This window comes from Perca flavescens, chromosome 9 (genome assembly GCF_004354835.1).
Source record: "Perca flavescens isolate YP-PL-M2 chromosome 9, PFLA_1.0, whole genome shotgun sequence".
In the NCBI taxonomy this organism is placed as follows: Eukaryota; Metazoa; Chordata; class Actinopteri; order Perciformes; family Percidae; genus Perca; species Perca flavescens.
In genome coordinates this window covers 6,371,003-6,392,779 of record NC_041339.1, presented here as the reverse complement: position 1 = coordinate 6,392,779, position 21,777 = coordinate 6,371,003, and the positions used below count along the sequence as shown (strand labels likewise).

The 21,777-nt window shown below is 42.6% G+C and overlaps 1 protein-coding gene across 12 annotated transcripts in view; it reads right to left on the bottom strand.

The window, feature by feature from the left end:
• Positions 1 to 21,777, bottom strand: part of ptprfa (protein tyrosine phosphatase receptor type Fa) — a 404,110-nt gene that overhangs the window by 167,963 nt on the left and 214,370 nt on the right. For all 12 annotated transcript variants that reach the window (XM_028586901.1, XM_028586900.1, XM_028586904.1 and 9 more), the window contains one exon: positions 12,074 to 12,184. In XM_028586901.1, the coding sequence (XP_028442702.1) occupies positions 12,074 to 12,184 (111 nt within the window). The remainder of the gene's footprint in view (positions 1 to 12,073; positions 12,185 to 21,777) is intronic.

The following is a 21,777-nucleotide window of genomic DNA, read 5'->3' as shown; positions in this document are numbered from 1 at the left end:
TGAGCTCCGAGGCTGCCGCTCAGCGTAATGATGGTCAGACAGCAGATGAAGAGCTGGGACGAGGCATGCCTTTGAATTAGCCAAGAAAATAAAAAAACATAATCAGCATGCTGAAGAGGACATCATGGGACCGGCACAGTCACAACATTTTGTAAAATGAGCACAAACTTTCAACTCAAATTTGATTTTGTGGACATACATTATGGAAAGATTGTGTTCCTTCACCAAGAAAGGTTTGAGGTGTATGACAACAGCACATACTGGACACATCCTTGTGATCTCTTTGGCCCTTATACGCAGGCCCGGATCTAGGCATAGGCAATCTAGGCACCTGCCTAGGGCCACTAAGGGGCCCAGTAAGAAAAAAAAATTATATTATTATATAGAAATAATTTAAAAATGTCAATTTCCAATCTAACACTTCATCTTAACTTGTTCATTTTTTAAGTGTATATATAATACTATATTATTTTAATAAAAGAGTAAGGAAAAGAAAAAACTCCATTTGCAGGGAAATGTGTTTACGGTTCTGTATGTAAGCGAGCCAAAACGGTTAAACTACCACTTTTCTGGGATGCTTTCGGGTGCAGCAAAGCGGAAAAAAAGAAAAATGAAAAAGAAGACCGAAACCGACGTGTTTTTCTCAGGCCCTTCAAGTAATTCTACATTAGATGCATTAAAATACCTAAATAAACAAATTAGCAAAATGATCATGTGGTAGTTTAAAAACTAACGTTGTTTATTCCCCAAATAACAGAGTATCCATTTGGAGGGGGACCGGAAAACACAGCAAAGTGCAATCTTTCCATTTAATACAGTGCAGCTTGTAAGTTAAAAGTCAAATATGTTGTTTGGGCAACTAACAAAGGTTCTATTTAACGTTGTGAAACGGTCTTATAGTGGCAGTTTTAAACACAGGACTGTCTATTAGGGCTGAACGATTAATCCTTTTCAAGTCAAAATCAAGTTTTGAAAGGATGCGATAAGCTAATCGGGAAGACCGCGATTAATCTAATGTGAATATTTAGTTGAATGTTTGGTGTAGCATTTGATTTAACATTTTTATTCCTCTTTTTTATTATTAGATTTATTGTTTTTTCACAAGATGAATTCTGGAATAATGTTACATATCACAGATGGTTTACTTTGCATTTATTTTGTATGACTTTATTTAACATGACGGTAGAAGGTGTAATATGTAGATGCTGGTGTTGAACTGAGACATAGCAGACACTTCAGTTTACTATCTTATGCTATGTTTACTGTCTATTTAAAGTAGTGAAATGGTTGGCTGAGTTTAGACAGCAAAACTACTCGGTTAGATTTAAGAAAAAAATCGTGGTTTGGGTTCAAATTAGTTTTTTTACGGACATGGGTTTGTGACGCAGTTGCGTCTGTGACATGGTTACGTAATGATGCAGTCAGGTTGGGGTACTTGGCGACGTTGTCGTTGGTTCCACACGGGACACGAACAGCGACCGCCTGGGTGAAAGTCCTGTGTTTGTACGAACTGTCCCTCCCAACGCGGACTTTGTCACTCTTTATACTATTTGCATATTTTATCTGGGATAATTGGGAGCTGGCTTGTGTGAACCTGTGGGTTCACACAAACACCATCAACCAGTAGTGATGAGAAGGACACAAGCCCGACTCACAGCTGTTTTTGAAACATAACAGTGTCTCCCAATTCAGGTTTGGCATTTTTTTCAAGTGGGAAATTAACCTTTCAGATTTGGAATGAATGTGACGAATTTGTCAAACTAAAACTTAAAAAAATTGCTCCAATTTGTTTTTTAAATTTTAAGATTTATTTAACCCATATTTAACATGACCCGTTGAGATCCTCTTACAAGGGTGACCCGGGGCCTCATTTATCAACCGTGCGTACGCACAGATGTGTGCGTATGTAATGCGTAAGAACACTCCCAAAGTGTGGAATTTGTACAATCTAGTGGTAGAATAGCGATACTACAAATAAAAAGCATTTAAGAGTGTCACAGTATGCATAACGCAATCAACATCCACATGTGTCCTGTGTTTCCTTTTATTAGAAAACACTCAATTTGTCATTTGTCTAGTTTAAACAGACAAGTTGCCTAATTGGTGTAAAACTCTATAAAAGACAGCTGTGACAAATGTTTGAAATATAGTGCAATGGCTTATCTTGCGTTATGGGAAGACATGACAAACAATGCACTTTATAAAGACATTGGAAATCTAATATTTGTTGCTGCCAAACTGGTTTGTCTGAAGGTAAAGTCAATGGTTTATATTCTTTAAAGGCCTCTGTGAACATTTGGCTCCTGTACAGATGTGATACACTTGAATAATAAATATATATTTAAATGAAAACAAACAGAGGCAGTATGGTATATGATGTTTGATTTTGTTTTACAGTATTACGTTGCAGTGAGGATAACAGGTGTATCAAAATAAAGGGGAATTACACCGGAACCCCAGACACGTGAAATTATTTCTCACACCTTGCAACATTTGGGGTTTGGTCACTCTTTCGGCTCACACAGTTACTAATTCCTACAATTCAATCTCAGTGTCACATCCTCAATGTAAACCTTTCCTGGTGGGGAAATGTAAGTTCCTGTGCAAAAGCACATTATTGGCATTCAAGACATGCGCATTTCACAAACTTTCAGACAAACAAGCTGCATGGAACAATATGTGATGAGGTGCAAGGCAGCATATACTGTAGCAGGGGAGGGGGGAGGGGGGGGTTGGGGTAGCAGGTTGGTTGCAATGTGGGGTTGGGGTCCTGAGAGAGAGGCCGGGACGGGCCTGAGGCGCCCAGCGAGATGCTGGCGCAGCACGGCTCCAGTCTGCCAGGCCTTGGCTTTAGGAGGGTAAAGAGTGAAAGAACCAACCTTCCCGTTGATCTGAGTGGTGAGATTTGGATAGTATTTTTTTGGGATGGCGGGGTGCAATGATGATGGAGGGATTTAAGATAAAGTGAAAAAGAAAGAAAAAAAAAAAAAAACAACAAGAGGGGAAAAATAAGGAGTAGGAGGAAGAAGACAAGGAGAAACAGAGAGAGTAAAACAGGCAAATATCTGCTTATCCATTAATGAGTGAGAAAATCACAGTAGAGACAGTAGCCTGTGCAGTGAGGTGACAAGCGCGCGCACACACACACACACACACACACACACACACACACACACACACACACACACAAAGCGAAAGGCCATGAAGGAAACACTCTTAACTAAGCACACAAAGACACAGTAAGATTATCAGTGCCAATCTAACTCTGACAACAACAAAAAGCACCCACACATTTGGACACACAGAAGCAGACACGGACATACATTTACACACTGCCCTCCCTGTCCTTAACTTTTGCTGCAGGGTTTTGAGTCCTTCAGAGCCTTGGAATTAAGGCAGCATTAAGGAGGCTGACGCTTGCTGACAACCCGACTTCATTAAGCACACAAAGCAGACAGTGTGTTACTGCCCACATTTATTCTGCTCATTGACTCTGAGCGCACTCAGCCGCCGAGCCTTGAAATCAATGAGCACATAAAGAATGTCCCTGATAGGATTAGTCAAACACTCACCTTGAAAGTTTGTACTTCTTTTGCCATGTTCTCAGTCCTAACTGAGACGTCTATGGAGGAACACTCAATGAGCTAATACTGCATTAAATGAGCACACTGACACTGTCCCTTTGGTCCACTTACCCACTACCTGATGAGAACGCAGACCTTGATGCACTCCATGTGCGATCTGGCAGTGACTGTGGTCAACAATCAGTTTTCAATTAAGCTTGTTTAAACACTATTTTTTTTTTTTTTTTTTTTTTTTTTTGAAGATTATTTTTTGGGCATTTCTGCTTTTAATCACAGCTCAGACACGAAAGGGGAGAGAGAGGGGGAAGACATGCAGGGAACCGCCACAGGTTGGAATCGAACCCTGGGCCTCTGCATCGAGGAATAAACCTCCTCATGTGGGCGCGCGCTCTGCCAGCTGAGCCACCTGGGCGCCCGTTGAAACACATCTACTCCGATGTGCTACCAAGAAGAGCTGCGTTAATGACTGAAGATGTCTGAGTTTCCCTGCACAATTCAACATCAAGCCAGATTGTTATGTCTTGGGTATAGTGATTTACTAGTGAGCACATTTTTTTTCTGTTGATTAAGTAACTCTGTGACTGTGCCGTCATGAAACTACCGAGCCCTCTGACAGGCGACATCATTCTCTAGTCTTTAAAGCCTCCTCTCAACCCAAGCAAAGAGCAGATACTTGCTGCGTGACTAAGCCTTATATCCACATTGCATCTGTTGAGGCTGAACTACGACAACAGATCTCTCAGAACAAGCTAGATGGGGTTGTGCTCGGCTTGAACCCCCAAACGTTTGTTAGCAAACAGCAAATACAGGAGCTTGGGAGGTTACCCTTAACGAGTGTAGGCTACATCGGCTACTCAGTGTAGCGCTTAACAGCAGAGCCTAAAGATCTCAGAGCTTTGGAGGGTTGGAGGAACTCATACCCACCAAACTAGAGCCAGTGCTGCTGACCTGTGCTTCCCATAAATACACAATGCTCTGTTGTGCTCAATAATGTAATGTTCTCTATTTTCAAATACACAAAATACTGTACTAAAATGTTAGCATGGAGTCTTTTGCAAATCAAATAAAGTGCTATCATGGAGAATTGGAGCCGTCTTTCACCAGTATGTGTATTTGTTTGCAACATTCTTATCTCTTAGGTGGCTTTCACACCTCAAAGTCCCAACCAAGGTCCGGACCAAGGTTCATGCTTTTGCATTTGATCCGGTTGGTTTTGGTTTCACACCGCAGTTATGCAAGCACACTAAAGATCTCTACGTGACAAAATTACGTCATGTCGTCATCACATACGTGAGCTGCGTCTCCCAACAGTTGTAACTGATTGGTTTATAGACGAGCTTCCCCGTCCTCTCGTATCCTCCCTCTATTGGGGTTTTTCCATTACATGATACCTGCTCGACTCTCCTCGACTCGCCCTTTTTTTTTCCATTATGAAAAAAAAGTACCTGGTACTACCCAACATATACTTTATGCAAACGAGCTGAGGCGATACCAAAAGGTGACGTGAAAACCTGCAGACTACTGACTCCTTCAATAGCATTTATTGGCCAGGCGTCCATGCTTACGCAAGGTAATGTAACCCCATTTGTACAGGTCCTATCCCCTGACCAATCAGCTATGCTAACCTTAACCACTCAAGGTAAAATGCCTAACCACAACCAATCGAGCTGCTTCATAGGGCGGGACTTGGCGTGGCCATAGTGGGATTCGTAATTTTGCGTCCTGAACAAACCGGCCATTTTTAAATAGTTCAGCCAGCGGTGTTTCTTTTTTTTGCTGCCTCCAGGTTCTTTTGAAACTAAATGTGTCTTCTGGCTGTGGCAACAGCCACATGCCGAGAATCAAAAACAACACACATTCGACGTTCTGTGTGTGTGTTGCATCAGGTCACGGCAGTTTACTGCGGCGTCGCTATGAAAATTACGTTTTGATTAACGTTAGGCTACTGCTGTGCTTTCTGCTCAAGACTCGGCTTAAAGCCATTGTTGTCATATAGCAACCAAGCGTCTCTAGCCTGTCAGTCTCAGCTGCACAAGCTACAAAATAACTAATTAGGCGGTATTTAACTCCTAATAAGACTGTAGAGACATGTCTATAGGTAGCAGTATACAGTGCTATGTGTACGACTTCTTCATTTGGTTACAACAACGACAAAAGTGCTTAAAATTGTAGAAAACCACAATGTTTACTACGTGTGATGCACGACGTAGCCATCTTTGAAAGTGATCTCGGGGTCCTCTGAGTTCAGACGACTTGACGAGTCGTATATACAACCTCGGTGGCGTTCTTTTTGCAACTTCCGGTTTGTAACTCCGGAAAACGACTCGTAAATTGTCTTCGGTGGACAAAAAGAACGCACCGTAAATCTGCAATGGAAAATGGAGGACTGGGCACCGAGCCGAGCCGAGCTGGTACTAGCAGTGGGTAAGCGCCATATGTCAGAGTTTTTCCAGCTGACTGCTGATCTCCTTGAAGCAAGACACGGGAACTTTACTTGGAGGTTTGAGGAGCTGCTGCATTTATTCAGAGAAAAACTGAAACCTACACTGTACATTTACTACCAATTGACAAGTAAACTGCTGATTTATGCCCAGCTCTGAAAGCCAGCCAGCTGTCTGCTCTGAGCGCTGACACCGTCACTCGCTCACATACACACTAAGCACTGAGCTGTTCCTTAAAGCAGCTGCCCGGTTTTATAACAGCACGATAGTCTGCCAGAGTTTCCCGTATTTGGTCCGAAAGTCCAAACCATCCAAAAAATGCTTTCGCACTATAAAACGAACCGGACCATTTTGATCCGGACCGAGGTCCGGGGGAGGTTTCACACCTGTAATTTTGTTTCGGATCAAACTGAAAAGTCCGAAAGTCCGGACCAAATGAGATAGGTGTGAAAGCCCCCTTAGTGGCTAAGTGGACCAAGATCAATTTCTATATATGAATCTCTCTATATGAACAACAACATCCACAAACACATCCTCTCACAGACAACAGAGCAAACTCAAAATACTTTCTCACATGTGCAAACAAAGCAAAGCACATTAAACAATGAAAACAGCTGCCATCATGTGTAGATAAGAGAAGGATAAGCATTGGAGAGATGAACAGAAACATATACAGTCTGTGTATATGACTGACACATGAGTGGAGGAGGGATTGTGGACTGTGCCATCAAATGCAGAGAAGGAGAAGGCCTGAAAAGCTAAATAGATGAAGAGAAATATAGATAACATAAAGAAGACACATAGACGCACACGTTGGTAACATATGGTATGTTCCAGTGTTTGCTCAGAAGCCAAACTGTGAGATGAAAATGGAGACAAAAGCTACCAGCACACCTGGAGGGGTTAAAGGTTAAAGCAACACAGACAGGAACCTTGAAAAGAGAAGCAGAAATAACAAACATATACTTCATAAGCTGACTTTGTTGGCTACGGCTCTGTTTGGTTTACTGGGGGGATGCTTCTTGCGACAAAAAAAATCTTATGTTTAGAGAGACTGTTTAGAGAAGTGATTTTTTTTTTGTCAGTTCTCAAAGGCAATGTTACAGTATTTTGGGTCTGATGCATGTACATGTGCTCACATAACACGCACACACATACACACACACACACACACACACACACACACACACACACACACACACAAATGTTTGTATATTGGTCCAGTCTGCTTAAAACGGAGATGGGTTGAAGTTATGTAATGTATGCCTTTACTGTATACCCCACAGCACTGGGGATCTCTCAGCACCTGTGTCACCTCAAGACCTCAGGAGGTACCCACCTGATGCCACCCCAAGGAGCCAACCCTATCCTGCGAGAGAACGAATCAAATGGCCCAAGATGAGTGACAACAAAGAGTGGTACCAACTAGACCAAGATCAAGTCAATACTCTCACAACAATAACCTATAACCTGGCAAGGGAGCGTTTTGGAATTGAGGAGAAGAAAGTCAACATCAAGACTGCACACCAGCCAAGCAGAAGAGAAAGGGAAATTCATCACCTGAGGGGACAAATCAAGACTCTCACCGAGCAGAACAAAAGAGCACCTGCTGATGAAAGGCAAGGCATCAAGGATCTGACGAGTCAACTCCGGGAGCGCCTCTGTAGACTCCGAAGAGCAGAAAGCACTCGGAAGTAGAGGAAGGATAGGGAGAACAAAAGATCCCAGTTCACCAAAGATTCCTTCCGATTCACCAGAACACTGCTGGGTGAAGCAAAATCTGGAAAGCTGACTAGCCCCAGAAAAGAGGTGGAGGCGTTCTTGAGGGAGACCCATAATGACACCTCCAGAAACCAGGTCCTGGATGCCAACCCAAGCATCAATAGTACAAAGACCCCGGAAAAAGAGATCAACATCAGTGAACCACCCTGGAAGGAAGTCCAATAGGTGGTGAAGAAGGCCAGAACAGGGTCTGCCCCCGGCCCAAGCTGTATACCCTACAAGGTATACAAGAAATGCCCAATGCTCCTTCGGAGGCTGTGGAAGCTGTTCCGGAGGATTTGGAGAAAGGGTATTATTCCATCATGCTGGAAGAAGGCAGAGGGCTGTTTCGTGCCAATGGAAGAGAACTCCTCAACCATTGACCAATTCAAAACAAACTCACTACTAAGTGTAGAAGGCAAGATCTTCTTTTCTGTACTGGCCAAGAGGATGACCTCGTGCATGACCGAGAATGGATACATTAACACTGCTATCCAGAAAGGTGGAATTCCGGGCTTCTCTGGATGCCTGGAACGCACCGGAGTTCTCAGTCAGATGATCCGTGAGGCTAAAGCCAGCAAGGGCAACCTGACTATTGTCTGGCTGGATTTGGCCAATGCCTATGGATCAATCCCTCATGCCCTCATCCATGCAGCATTAGACCACTACCACATCCCTCAGCACATCAAGGGAATGATCACAAGTTACTTTGGTGGAATCCAGCTACGATTCAAGACGGCCCATTTTACAACTCAGTGGCAAAGCCTGGAAAAGGGTATCGTAACTGGCTGCACAATCTCCCCCATCCTCTTCGTCATGGGAATGAACCTTCTAATAACAGCTGCGGAGAAGGAAGCCCGGGGTCCAAAAATGGAGTCAGGCATTCGACAACCCCCAATAAGAGGCTACATGGACGACCTAACCGTGACGACCACAACTCATGTGGAGGCGAGGTGGCTACTAACTGTTTTGGACCACATGGCAACATGGCCAGAATGAAGTTTAAACCAAAGAAATCCAGGAGTATGGTGATCAGGAATGGGAAGGTGACCAACAGGTTCAAGCTGCATGTGCAGAGGGAAGTGATTCCATCGATAGAGGAGAATCCAATCAAGTGCCTCGGAAAGTGGTTCGACGACTCACTTACTGACAGGAACAACATAGCCAGTATGGAAAGGCAGGTGGAGGAATGGCTGAGGAGGATCGAAAAATCAGGGCTCCCTGGGAAGTTTAAAGCATGGCTCTATCAACACGGACTGTTGCCAAGGCTCATGTGGATACTGACGGTGTATGAGGTCCCGATGACATGCGTTGAAGGAGTGGAAAGAAAGATCAATAAGTACCTCCAAAAGTGGTTGGGAATCCCTCCAAGCTTCGCTGCAGTAGGCCTGTGCATAAGATCAGGGCAGCTGCAACTTCCTCTGTAATCCGTGGTTGAGGAATTCAAAGTTGCAAAGTGCAGAGTCGCAATGACATACAGAGACTCCCAGGATGAACAAGTCAGATATGCAGGCATCATCACAAGATCAGGACGCAAGTGGGCAGCTGATTCATCTGTTGCGCAGGCTGAGAGCATGGTGAAGCTACGGGATGTCATTGGAGCACCATGTGTGGGAAGACAGGGTCTTGGAACCTCCCATTTCCAACAGTGGAGGAAGGCAGGAACCAGTGACAGAAGAGCCATGATTCAAGAGGAGGTACGGAACCTGGAAGAAGAAAGACGAAGGTCAAGGGCAGTGGAACTAGCTTCCCAAGGAGCCTGGACCAAATGGGATCTTCCCAAGAGAAAGATCACCTGGGCGGACCTATGGAGACTGGAGCCGTTCCGCATCTCCTTCCTGCTGAGATCAGTGTACGACACACTCCCAACCCCAACAAACTTGCACAGGTGGGGCATGAGTAGGGCTGGGCGATATGGACCAAAAGTCATATCCCGATATATTTTGGCTGAATATCGATATACGATATATATCCCGATATTTTTTTCCGCAAAGTGAGAGCAGTTCAGTCAAAGTCAAGTAGTGAACCTGGTTCATGATTTAAATGCTCAGCTGTTCAAATAACAATATAATGTAAACATAAATACTGTATAACAACAGGAGTACCTTTTTTTTTTTTTTTTTTTTTAATCAAAGCTCCATAAGGTGCACATTTAAAAAAAAAAAAAAAAATCTTAAATAAAAATAGCCTATAAAATAAAAGAGGCCAAGTTCAGAAAATGACATGACTTTACTGTAATGTAGCCTTTAAAACCAGGAAAAGACACTTATGTCATATCACGATATTACGATATTCAAAATCTAAGACGATATCTAGTCTCATATCACGATATCGATATAATATCGATATATCGCCCAGCCCTAGGCATGAGGGAGGACCCATTGTGCAGGCTTTGTGGGGAGAGGGGCACCATGGCGCACATCCTGTCTGGGTGTAAAAAAGCACTCACCCAGGGAAGGTATAGGTGGCGCTACGATAGGGTGCTCATGACACTCGCTAACACCTTAGAGCAGGAGAGGAAAAAGAAACGCCAAGCACCCCGAAAAACAACATCAATCCAGTTTGTAAGGGAGGGGGAAAAGCCACCAACCACCGCGTCAACAAGAACCAGTCTGCAACAAAAGGCCCAATCATGGGAAATGAAGGTCGACCTGGGAGGAAGGCTGCGGTTCCCCCAGGTTGTCCAGACAACCCTGAGGCCAGATGTGGTACTGTGGTCTGAAGAGTCAAAGAAGATCATCCTCATAGAACTTACAGTCCCATGGGAAGAGGGGTGTTAACAGGCATTTGAAAGGAAGAGCGCCAAATACCAAGACCTTCTGTATGATTGTAGGGGGAAAGGATGGCAGGCATGGCTGTTCCCGGTCAAGGTTGGCTGTAGAGGATTTCCTGCTCAGTCAGTGTGGAGAATGCTGACAGCCATTGGAATGACAGGGAAGGAGAGAAAGAAAGCAGCTCGCAGGATGGGGGAGGCAGCGGAAAGAGCCTCTTGCTGGGTATGGAGCAGGAGGGAGGAGTTGAGCTGGAAGCCAGGAGGGGAAGATGGGCAGTGACTTGGCCACCACTGTCGACCCACCATCGGGAGGGTGTTGCGGATAAGGGTTGAAACACCCAATGAACGATGGGTACCGCCTGACAACATCAACCCCTCCTGGCCAAGGCTACATTCACTTAAAGTGAATGAAGGTGAGAAGCATTTTCGGATGTATTTGTAATCTTTGAATAAGCTATCTTTCTATCATAAATATAAAATTTCTAATATTTTTGTAGGAACTGTTTTCTAGGTGAGTAAGATTTTGGCGGGTGATAGTCGTTTTCAGACTAGCCATCGTGCCAATCTGTTATAATTGCTTTGTTGCATGACTCTCTTGAAAATATATCATCTATTCTTTAAAAAAAAAAAAAAAAAAAACTTCAAATAGGTTTAAATACATTATTACAGAAGTGTAAAACCACACTAAAGATTAGGTAGTAACCATGCAGAAGCTTTGATATATTTTTTAGAGGGAAACTTGCATCAAAGAGCAATGTCAATGAAAATGTCAAATGAACGAGAGACTAAAGCAGTAATGAATCACCCCAATGCTTTGAAAATTGCCTTTGAGAACATGATTTGGGCTGAGGCTAATTGAGTTGTTAGTTGACAAGGCGTACTCATGAGAAGCCCCAAGGCTTGCTTTCACCCCTGCTGGCTTTTGGTGCAGCACACCCAGTCGACTGGAGCATGCTTTCGGGAGGGGGGGGAAATTTCCTGCCTGTCTCCTCCGAACCACGGGACGCACAAAAGCGATTGGTGTCGGCTTCTCTTTGTGGCAAGACTCCACACGTAGAACTCCACCTCCTCAAAACAAAGAGACAGAACCGCAGCCAACCTCTCTTTCACCCCTGATGAGTCAACCCCCCACACACACACACACACACACACACACACCCTGCGCCTTCACTGTGAGGTCAAACAAACTAACAGGGGAATGGAGGAAAATACATAAATCACCCCCCTGGAGACAAAGACAAGACAGAAAGGGAGAGAGAGAGAGAGAGAGAGAGAGAGAGAGAGAGAGAGAGAGAGGAAATGACAGTGTGAATGCAGAGAGCGGACGGGCATCAACAGGTTTGACTTTCACTGCGGTTGAATCCGGCGAGCCAGCTTTCCTATCAGCAGTCAGGAGGCAGAGCATCGGTGCATCGGTGCAGAAGAGGTGACGACAGAGGACCTTAGTGTTGGAGGACCTGAATAGCAGCGGGGGAGGGGGGGGGCGGGTCAAGAGGGGTCAAGAGGGATCTTACCTCGGACGTAAAGGTTCGCCGGAGCAGAGTAGCGAGTCCCGGCGCTGTTGACTGCCACACACTCGTATTTGCCCTGGTCCGACTCCTCGCTGTTCTCAATCTGAAGCGCTCCTGGGGAGGGAGGCCAAGATGTCAAAGTTCAGGTCTGCACCACACACGTTCAACCAATGCGCACGCACACGCACACACACACACACTAGTCCTTTGCTGTCAATACCCTTTTCTGAATAAACCCTCCTCCTTTTCATTCCTTTTCAAATGTAGAAACATTTAGAAGAAAAGCATTCAGGATTCACGTTTATTATTTGGAGGCCTATGCTTTATCCAATAATTTATGGCAATGACCAAATATTATCAGGTTTGTTTTTGAGATGATCCAGGAGTTCTGTCCAACTTGCTCATTACTTGCTGTATTTTTTTTATTTTTTTTTATTAGTTTATTTGTCAGGGACAATGCAGCGTACATTATAACATACATAATTATCACAGTCAAAGCCATAACAATATGTGTAGATGTGTTGCATAAAAAGGTTTCTAGCTAATTGGCTAATTCGCAACCCCAGTCCCTGTAGTGTCACACTAACTAACGCTGTCAATGAAAGTGGCATGAGAGCAACGAGGCTGCAGCAGTTCTCCACCGACTGCAGAAGCTTAAAGGTACTCTTAGTGATGTCACGTGTTTTTTAGGCTACAAAAGTTTGTACAGCAAACATCTCCTCACTATCCGCTAGCTGCCGGTCCCCTGAACACAAAAAAAACTGTAAGACTGTAAAAAAAAAACTGTAAAAAAACTGTAAAAAAACGCCTCTGAAGACAGCCCAGGCTCCCCAAACTGCAACAAAAACAAACCGCACCAACCTGCCCCACGAAACATAACAAACAGTGTTCCAGCCAATAACCGACAAGAAGGAGCTGGTTGAGCCATCACTGCAGAAGCGTTAGCACGTAGGCTACTTCCACAATGCGTATTTATGACTCAACCAGCTCCTTCTTGTCAGTTATTGGCTGGAACATGGTTTGTTATGGTTCGTGGGGCAGGTTGGCGCAGTTTGTTTTTGTTGCTGTTTGTGGAGCCTGGGCTGTCTACAGAGACTGCGTGTTTTTACAGTGTGTTCAGGTGATAGGCAACTATATGTATGTGACAAAAAATGTTGTAGCCTAAAAAAACGCATCACATCACTTAGAGCACCTTTAAAGGATAAGGCTGGTTATATTCTTCTACTCCAGGGGTGTCACACTCAAGGGCTTCACTGGAAAAAAGAGTATCACATCAAGGGACATGCATAGTTTATTGACATGCATACATCGGTAACGTAAAATATCTTCGACTGTATTACTGCACGTCGCTTTTGTTGACATTTTTGTAGCTTTTCTTGTCGCTTTTTGCTACGTTTTTGTTACTTGTCACTCTTTTTGTCGCCTTTTGGGCAACATAAAGCTCTACAAAAGTCAGCAAGAAGTTCCTTAGCCATCATAGAGTTAAGCAAATCATGGAAAAAAATAAACAACCTGTTTCACAGCCTGAATATGAAAACTTTCTGCTTCTGTGGGAATTTCTGAGTCTCAAAGTCAGCAAATCTGCCAATTTCTGCTGTGAATGTCGCGTAATTGAAGTTTAAAAATAGTTTGGCTTGGCACAGCAAGGCCCTGCCAAAATGTATTGTGAACCTAAATTGATATGTGGGCCGGATCTAAATCAGCGAAGGGCCGGGTTCGGCCTGCGGGCATTGAGTATGACAAATGTTTTATACTCTGTATACTGGGTGAGATCTTCCTTCATTACAATAATCACAGCCACTGTCGTTTACGATCTTTCCCTAAATGTTCACTAGCCCACAAAATGAGAATACATCTACAGCCGAAAATAGTCTCACAGGGCCTTTGGCATGGCTGTAGAATGTTAGTCTAGTTGGACATTATTTCACTATTTTGTGTGGATGAAATGTAATATTTGTGAACCATTTTTGGAACCAATGGGCTTGGGCTGAGAGCCTCAGAGCGGGCAGGGAAATTAGAAAGTATTTAAAGACAAATTGTCGGTTTGGGGGTTTTTTATGGTTGCTGACTGGATGAAAATAACACCAGCTTTATCCTTTAATGCATGATGGGAAACAACTGATCTAAGTGCTCATTGGCTCAGATGTTTCAAATACATCATTCCAGATACATAAACACTGTATGAAACAGTTAGAAGTTGCAGTTACACTTTACTTGAAGGTATCTCCATAAGAGTGACATGACACTGCCATGAATGTGTCATAAACATTATAAACAGTTGCATATATGTTCATGACTGTGTAAACAAGTCATGAACGTTTATGACATAACGCTTTTGTCACTAAGTGTCATTCGGTTTTTGTCATAACAAGATATGGTTAGGGTTAGGGTTCATGTGTCATGGCAGTGTCATGTGTTCATGACAGTGTCATGTCACTCTTATGTAGATACCTTCAAGTTAAGTGTTACCATAGTTTCTTTATGTCATTTTGTAATATTACAACCTGGCTCAAAGAAAAAATATACTTTTGGTGGAAGATATAATCTTTCACGTCAAAGTCTACATACTGTACATGTATAGATTACTGCATAATGTTATTCCATAGCGACAGTCGGGATGTTGGACTTTGCCAAATGTCAATCAAGTAAAAGAAGGCAGGTTTTAAACACATCTAAAACCGTTATGGTGCAGACTTTGTCCCAAAAGTGTCAAAGTGTTTCAGAGGCTTTTTTCAACGTGACAAGGAGAACATGCAGAGAGAAACATGCAACACCTGTCAGTTCTGGAACATAAGATGTCATTTGGATGCAATTAAAAGACACTGGACTGGTTGAATCCAAAATTAGCAGCAATAGCATACAAGTCCTGATTGGTCAAAGCCTTTAAAATAGCATTGTGCTACATTCTCGTGTTTCCATTGGACAGACCCTAGCCTTGACGTCCACTGATCCCTGCTCTAAAAGCAGAATACTTACTTTGTATATGTTAAAGATCTTTAATTTTGTGGAAATATCAGATAAAACTTACCTGGAACTATGATATATACGTAAATCCATTCATTTCATAACAATTTCATAGCATGTATACAAACATTTAATATTCAGTTGTCAGTAGAGATGTTAGGTATGAGATAGCAAACATTTATGTATTTTTTAGCAAGGCTGTGAATGTGACATACATCATGCAGTTTTGCAGTGGACAATAATTGTGAAATGTCAGAATAATGTACATATTTCAGAATACAATCCTGAAATGCAACATGGAATGGGTTTGTAACACAACGTTGAGAACTAGTTTAAGGACGAATAAAACAATCAGTATCAGTGAAATAATGCGTGTGTGGGCACATCCCCGATGGATCTGGTGCAGACAGTGAGCCCAGAGATGGAGGAGGAACAACCTTCATCTGGGATGCGTGTCCGTAACACACACACACACACACACACACACACACACGCACAGTGTGTAGACAAGCCTTTCTCCTACACATCACAAAACATTGAGTCAAAATGTCAATGAAAGCCGTGTATTTTAACCTTCTCCCATTGAGAGTCAATCCTGGAGACCAATCCTCACACTATTGTCTGTTGAAGCGTGAAGTATTATGTGCAGCAGAAGATGACTATCTTTCTCTATTTATCGATGTCCAACTTTGTGATGACTGTCTAGCTATATCACATTTAGCACCTTTACATGGCAGCTGCCTTTTAGTAGAAAATGCGTCATTCTCTCTTGAGAATTGCAAACGGATGCTGACGGATGTCTGCTCTGACCTCTTAGTATGAAAAAGGTTAATGAGTGCTGACAGAGGAGGTGTAACTTCTTAAAGAAGAAGACTTTGAATTCCTAGTCTTTATCGATGACGTTTCATTTTTAAGGGTTGTTCAAGTGCCGCCGAAAATTCCGCCGGATGTCCATTACCTTCCTCTTTCTTTGTGTTAGCGTAAACTCTGGTGGATTCATAAGGACTGTGGTTAGCTGCTCTTCAGATCTCTGCAGGGTAAATCCAGACAGCTAGCTAGACTATCTGTCCAATCTGAGTTTTCGGTTGCACGACTAAAACAACTTTTGAACAAACATGTTCCACCAAAACAAGTTCCTTCCCGAGGCTATTTTGCAGAGGTGCTGTTGATCCGTCTGGCGCGTAGCGCCGCCCAAGACCATTGTAAAAGAATAAATAAACCAATAAACCAGAGCACGTTTTTCTCCCATCCCAGAATGTTGTGTGGACTCTACATTTGTTTCACCCTGAACTGAAATGCACTTTTTTTTTTCTGCTGCTAAATTCTATATATTCTACCTCCACCTCACTGTGCACCTAACCTATAAAAATCAGTGCTCTGTTACAACTCTACTTATGCCCTGTCTTTTGTTGTCTGTTGTCTGTCCTGTCCCCTGTCTGTCTTAAATGCTCTACTTTAAGAAGTAATAGCACTTTATGTATAGACTATAATGTAGCCTGTCTCGAATGTCGTTTTTATATAATGTCGTTTTTATGTATTTCAAATGTGTAACACCACTTGATCCATGGTGAAACGTTGTTTCATTTCACTATATACAGTGTATATGGTTGAAATGACAATAAAACCCACTTGACTTGACTTGACTTGGACTAGCCAGACCTTCCGTCGAAGCGCTGTGGAGGAAGTTCTGGCAATGCGAGACTAATGCAGCTCTAAACAACATGTCAGAAGCTGACGAAACTACCTCTGCCCTTCAGATGTGGCGCCCTCAATAACGTAGCATGTGTTCCCTCTAGACAGAGAGGTCAAACCGTTACACCTTCATGACAAGCACTTTGCAGCCTACTAATTATTCAAGAGGTAAGTTATCACATATGCTAACTGTCTCACCTCCATGACCTGGTTCACTGGCATGACCCGGGCAGTGTTTCCCCCAGTTTATTGTGAGCCTGGAGGACCCACCGGGCCTGAGTTGCCACCCACCAGGCCTAAGTCACAGGGAATTAATAATGTATTTTGTAAATGTACGTTTTTTTTTACCTGTAGTTACAGTGGGGCGGCTCGGCTGGAAACATAGACAGTCGTATTTTGTTTAATTTAAAGTTAGTTTTTAGCACTGACTTAATGTAGAGCCCTATGGAATAGGTCTTTTAGCAGACTCCATAGGGCTCTACATTAAGTCAGTGCTAAAAGCTAACTGGATATTTGACAATATGATTACGTCCAAGTTTCCAACCAAGCCACTCAACTGTAACTAGTTTAAAAAACGTCTTAAAAATACATTCAAATTTTTTCGCTGGTGGCTTAGGCCACCTGGCTCGCAATACACTGGGGGAAACACTGTAAATAGCATTTGTTAGCCCACTGCTGCCTGTAAATCAGCGGGAAGTGGTCAAAGTGATTTTATTTGAGAACACTGTCACTAGAAAGCGTGACCTTTTTCTACTGTATTGTCTTCATCTCTTCCAAGAACATACACGCTTTGGAGAATGTGGTGACGGCAGAGTAAGTGGACGGAGAGCTGGAAATGGGACATACTGAGGCGATGGGAGGAGGAGGACAAAGGAGATGGAGGAGAGGAGGAGAGGGGGATGAGAAGAGGTTTTCTGTACCCAGCATTCTTACCTCTGATTGGCGTACCACCTGGTGAGGTAATTTGAATGCAAATAAGATTAGAGATAACCATTAGCATAGAGAGAAGAGAATAAGAAAGTGAAACAGAGAAAGACAAACAGTGGCAGGAGAGCAAAGAGAGGAAAAACAGCAGAGATAAGAGTGACTACTATTCTCACCCTGTGAGAACAAAAAAACATTCATAAAAAGGTATTATTAAACGTTAAATAAGCCAACGTGTTAGCCGAAAGTGAGAAATACACTGCAAAATTCTTTCTTCTGTACAAATGTGTTATTTAAGCACAAACTTGTTTCAATAATTCATACCCCAGCTACAACTGCCAGTCTGTCATTTGTGCATGTGGTTATTTACTTTAACATGCTGCTTATTTGTGTGATACAGCTGGCTATTTGCTCCACAGAGCTGGCATCCTGTTGTGATCATAAAGCGTCTCATTCCCCACACCTGATTTTTTTCCGCCCCCTGACAGCACCTGGCTATCGGGCACATGACCCCTCATTTACCGACAACAGGCATTTCTTTTCTGTTTGATTTTTTTCTCCTGCATCCCGCCGTAACAAGGCAGGATAACAGTGCGTTCCATTTACCTCGGAACTCGCAAACCGGAGCTGGGAATGACGTCACACCCAAGTTGACTGCTTTCCATTTACAAGTCCGATTTTTCATTGTGGGATTAGCTCTAGCCACGTTAGCCATTGTTAGCAATACCGGTTGATAACAAACCATTATGCTGTTTTTTTGTGTGCATACAAACACTATAGCAACATGTCCACAGATAGAAGATGGACAGGACTGCAGTCCGATTTTCCAGGTCAAAATCTCACAAAGACTGATTTAGTGAGACACAAATAAGACAGAAGCGCTAATAACGGTATGCTACTACAGCTTTAATAACTGTTGATGCGCGGAGCAGCCATTTTGGATTTTGTGTTCGGGGGACTTGGCGGTTTTCCGCGTTCCGAGCTCGGAAATCCGAGGTCAGGGGGCGTTTCCAACTTTGACCTGGAAAATCTGACTACCGAGTACAAATGGAACGCACTGTAAGAACACGAGCTGCCCACTCTCCCTCTGATGCAATTCAAAGAAACTTGCACTCGTGTCCTGGAATACACTGGGATGTTGCTGCCTCAAAGGTATTCATAATTGTACTAATCAAGCTCCAAAATGAGCATAATACAGAGGTATTTTTATAACAGTTGTCATATAATTTGGGACATCTAATCTTCTGCCAGCATTTGTCCCTGTGAACTATTTAGGGCTGAACGATTTTTGAGCAAACTAGCAAATCGCAACCAATATTCCAGAGAAGAGTCAAACCTAATGCTGACTCCTCTCCTGCCCAGACTTATGGGTATCGTAGTATTTCTCGTTTTATTTCTCAGAAACCGAGCTGAAGTAATCAACACTGTGAGGTGAGTAATTACCTAGATTATTTATTGGAACGCTTTGGTGTTTTTGCCCAAAAAAGTCGAAACCTGCAATTGTGTCCTGGAACACACTGGGATGTTGCTGCCTCAAAGGTAATAATACTTGTACTAATCGAGCTCCAAAATGAGCAACCTACAGATGTATTTTTATAGCAGTTGTCAAAAAATTTCGACATCTAATATTCTGCCAGCATTTTTTCTCTGTGCACTAGTTAGGGATTTTAATCAATTTTAATCACTGTTGTTTTCTATAAATGAAGCATACAGCACTTTTAATTAAGTTATGACTGTACCAAGCGTAATCACACACATTTTCTATGTGTAATCATACTATGTATGTATTCTGAATGATTCTAAATGTCAGATTCTACGCTTACAAGAATACTTTGATTAGTTGGTGGAAGTAATTACACATGAATGAGCACAGTTTTTTTTTGCTAAGAATCAACTCAAAAAATTACACAATGAAGGTTTAAGTTACATTTTCAATGCAGGACTTTTACTGGTAACAGAGTATTTTTACAGTGTAGTATTAGTACTTTTACTGTAAGTAAAGGAGCTGAATACTTCTTCCACCACTGAAGAGTTATCTTGTGTCTAATTTCTAAGTACTGTCAAACTGGCTTCTTTGCTATAGAAGAGTCTACCAATCAAGCTCGACATTAAGCTGTGCGTGACAGTTTAGCAGGAGACATCTCCATCAACTTGACAACGACTGTCCAACCCAAACGCCCACCTGTCTGAAACAGAGTTGTAAAGTTGGTGGACCTATTCGGGGTTTCCACTTAGATTAAGGCTCGGATGGGCATGAAACTCTCCCGGTTGAATCATCTGTACAAAAGATGAATAACTACAGCATGTCTGGTTTTTTTTGTTGATAAAAAGCCCCAAGTACAAGCTAAGTTCGGAGAAGATTAATGTTATACAATACCAGTCAAAAGTTTGGAAACGCTTTCTCATTCACTTGAATCTATCTGTACATATTTGATTTTGCTATTTATACTATGTATGTAGGTTGTTTTTTGTTTTATTCTACACTTGTATATACGTGTACATTCTTTTCATTCCTCTAAGTATGTATTTCTTAGTTGTTCTGGCATTTTGATCTTTTGTTATCTTATTTTATTTTATCTCATTTATTATTTCTAGTATATATTTTGTACTTTCTGTATGTGTGAGTATGTGTTTGTTCCTGTAACCTGCTGCTGTAACAGTGTAATCTATCTATCTATCTATCTATCTATCTATCTATCTATCTATCTGACTATGACTCCCAAGGTGCATTTTGGGTATAGTGTGTTGAGAGAATTGACAAGACAAGTTGCAGCTTAAATCAATTCACTTTTGAAATCTGGATTAATGAATAAATAATAATAAAATTAAAATAATAAATTCAGCAACTAAAGCGCAGTGTTGTGTTCTCAACTGCACAGACAAAGTTTTTTAACCCTAACGCTGACTCTGCACCATGGCAACAGCTGCCCAGCCTCATGGGTATCGTAGTAGTTCTCATTTTATCTCTCAGAAACAGAGTTGAAGCAATTACCACTTCCAGAACCACCTCTATTAATAGATGAGTGATTACCTAGATTATTTATTGAAACATGTTGAGGTTTTTGCACAAAAAGTCTACTTTTGTCTTTTTTTCCCAAACAGTGCAGACACTGATAGTCAGGGAGCAACAGTCTATCCGAGGTCCTTTTTTGTTCAACCATCTCACAGAATTAACTTTAATTAGCTACGCTGAATAAATCTGCTGGCAGCAGTTATCATTATAGTCGGGGAACATTCCGGGTCACTAACTAAACCTTTCACCTCCAGCCGCTTGTTAACAAAGGGTTAATTACATGTTATATAATTTAAATCACAGCTCTTATGAATTGACAATCACACTAAATTATACTTTTAATACTATTCATTCTTGTACCACATTAGCAGCATTTCTTCCTTTAACCTTGCATCCCCCTGGTGTAGGTAATCTGTAGTAGCTGGCACCATTTGGGCATATCAGGTCATATGCAGCAAATGGCACAGAGAGGGATGGCTACTATGCAGATGCCAATGATCTGGATAATAAACCAAGCCGCTCTTCAGTCGACAAGAACACAAAGAAGTGTCAGATAGGTGGTGGGAGACGGTAGAGGGGGTGAGGGGGGCCCTGGAAGCTGTGTGGCCCCTGGGGTTCTGATGGAAAGGGGGGACATCAGCAGCTTTCAGAGGGCCGGGCTAGGCAATGCGGAGACCTGCCATGACTTCTCACAGCTAGAAGAATCCTCCATTTCAGCATGAAAGCAGGGTGTCATGACAGGTTTTGGGTTTCATTGTGAAAAATAATAGGACTTTATTATATTTTCACAATGTCTGGATTGGGAGGATTTGTTTATGTGGTAGAGTCGATCAAAAAAGAATAAAGTAATGGACTGGCAGTCCTCGACAACTTTGCACATGAGCATCAAAGTGATGGTGTAATATGCACCAGGTGCATCCGGCTTTGGTCCATTTTTGCCCTTTCTTTGAGGCCAGAGCGGGTTGTCACCAATGATCGCAAGGTTGGCGCTTCCTCGGCTTCTCCCGTCCACATGTCGAAGTGTCCATGGGCAAAGAAAGTGAACCCCAAGTTGCTACCGATGATTGGCATAGTAACCTGAATAGTAGTAGATTTTTTTGTCCCCGTGGGGCAG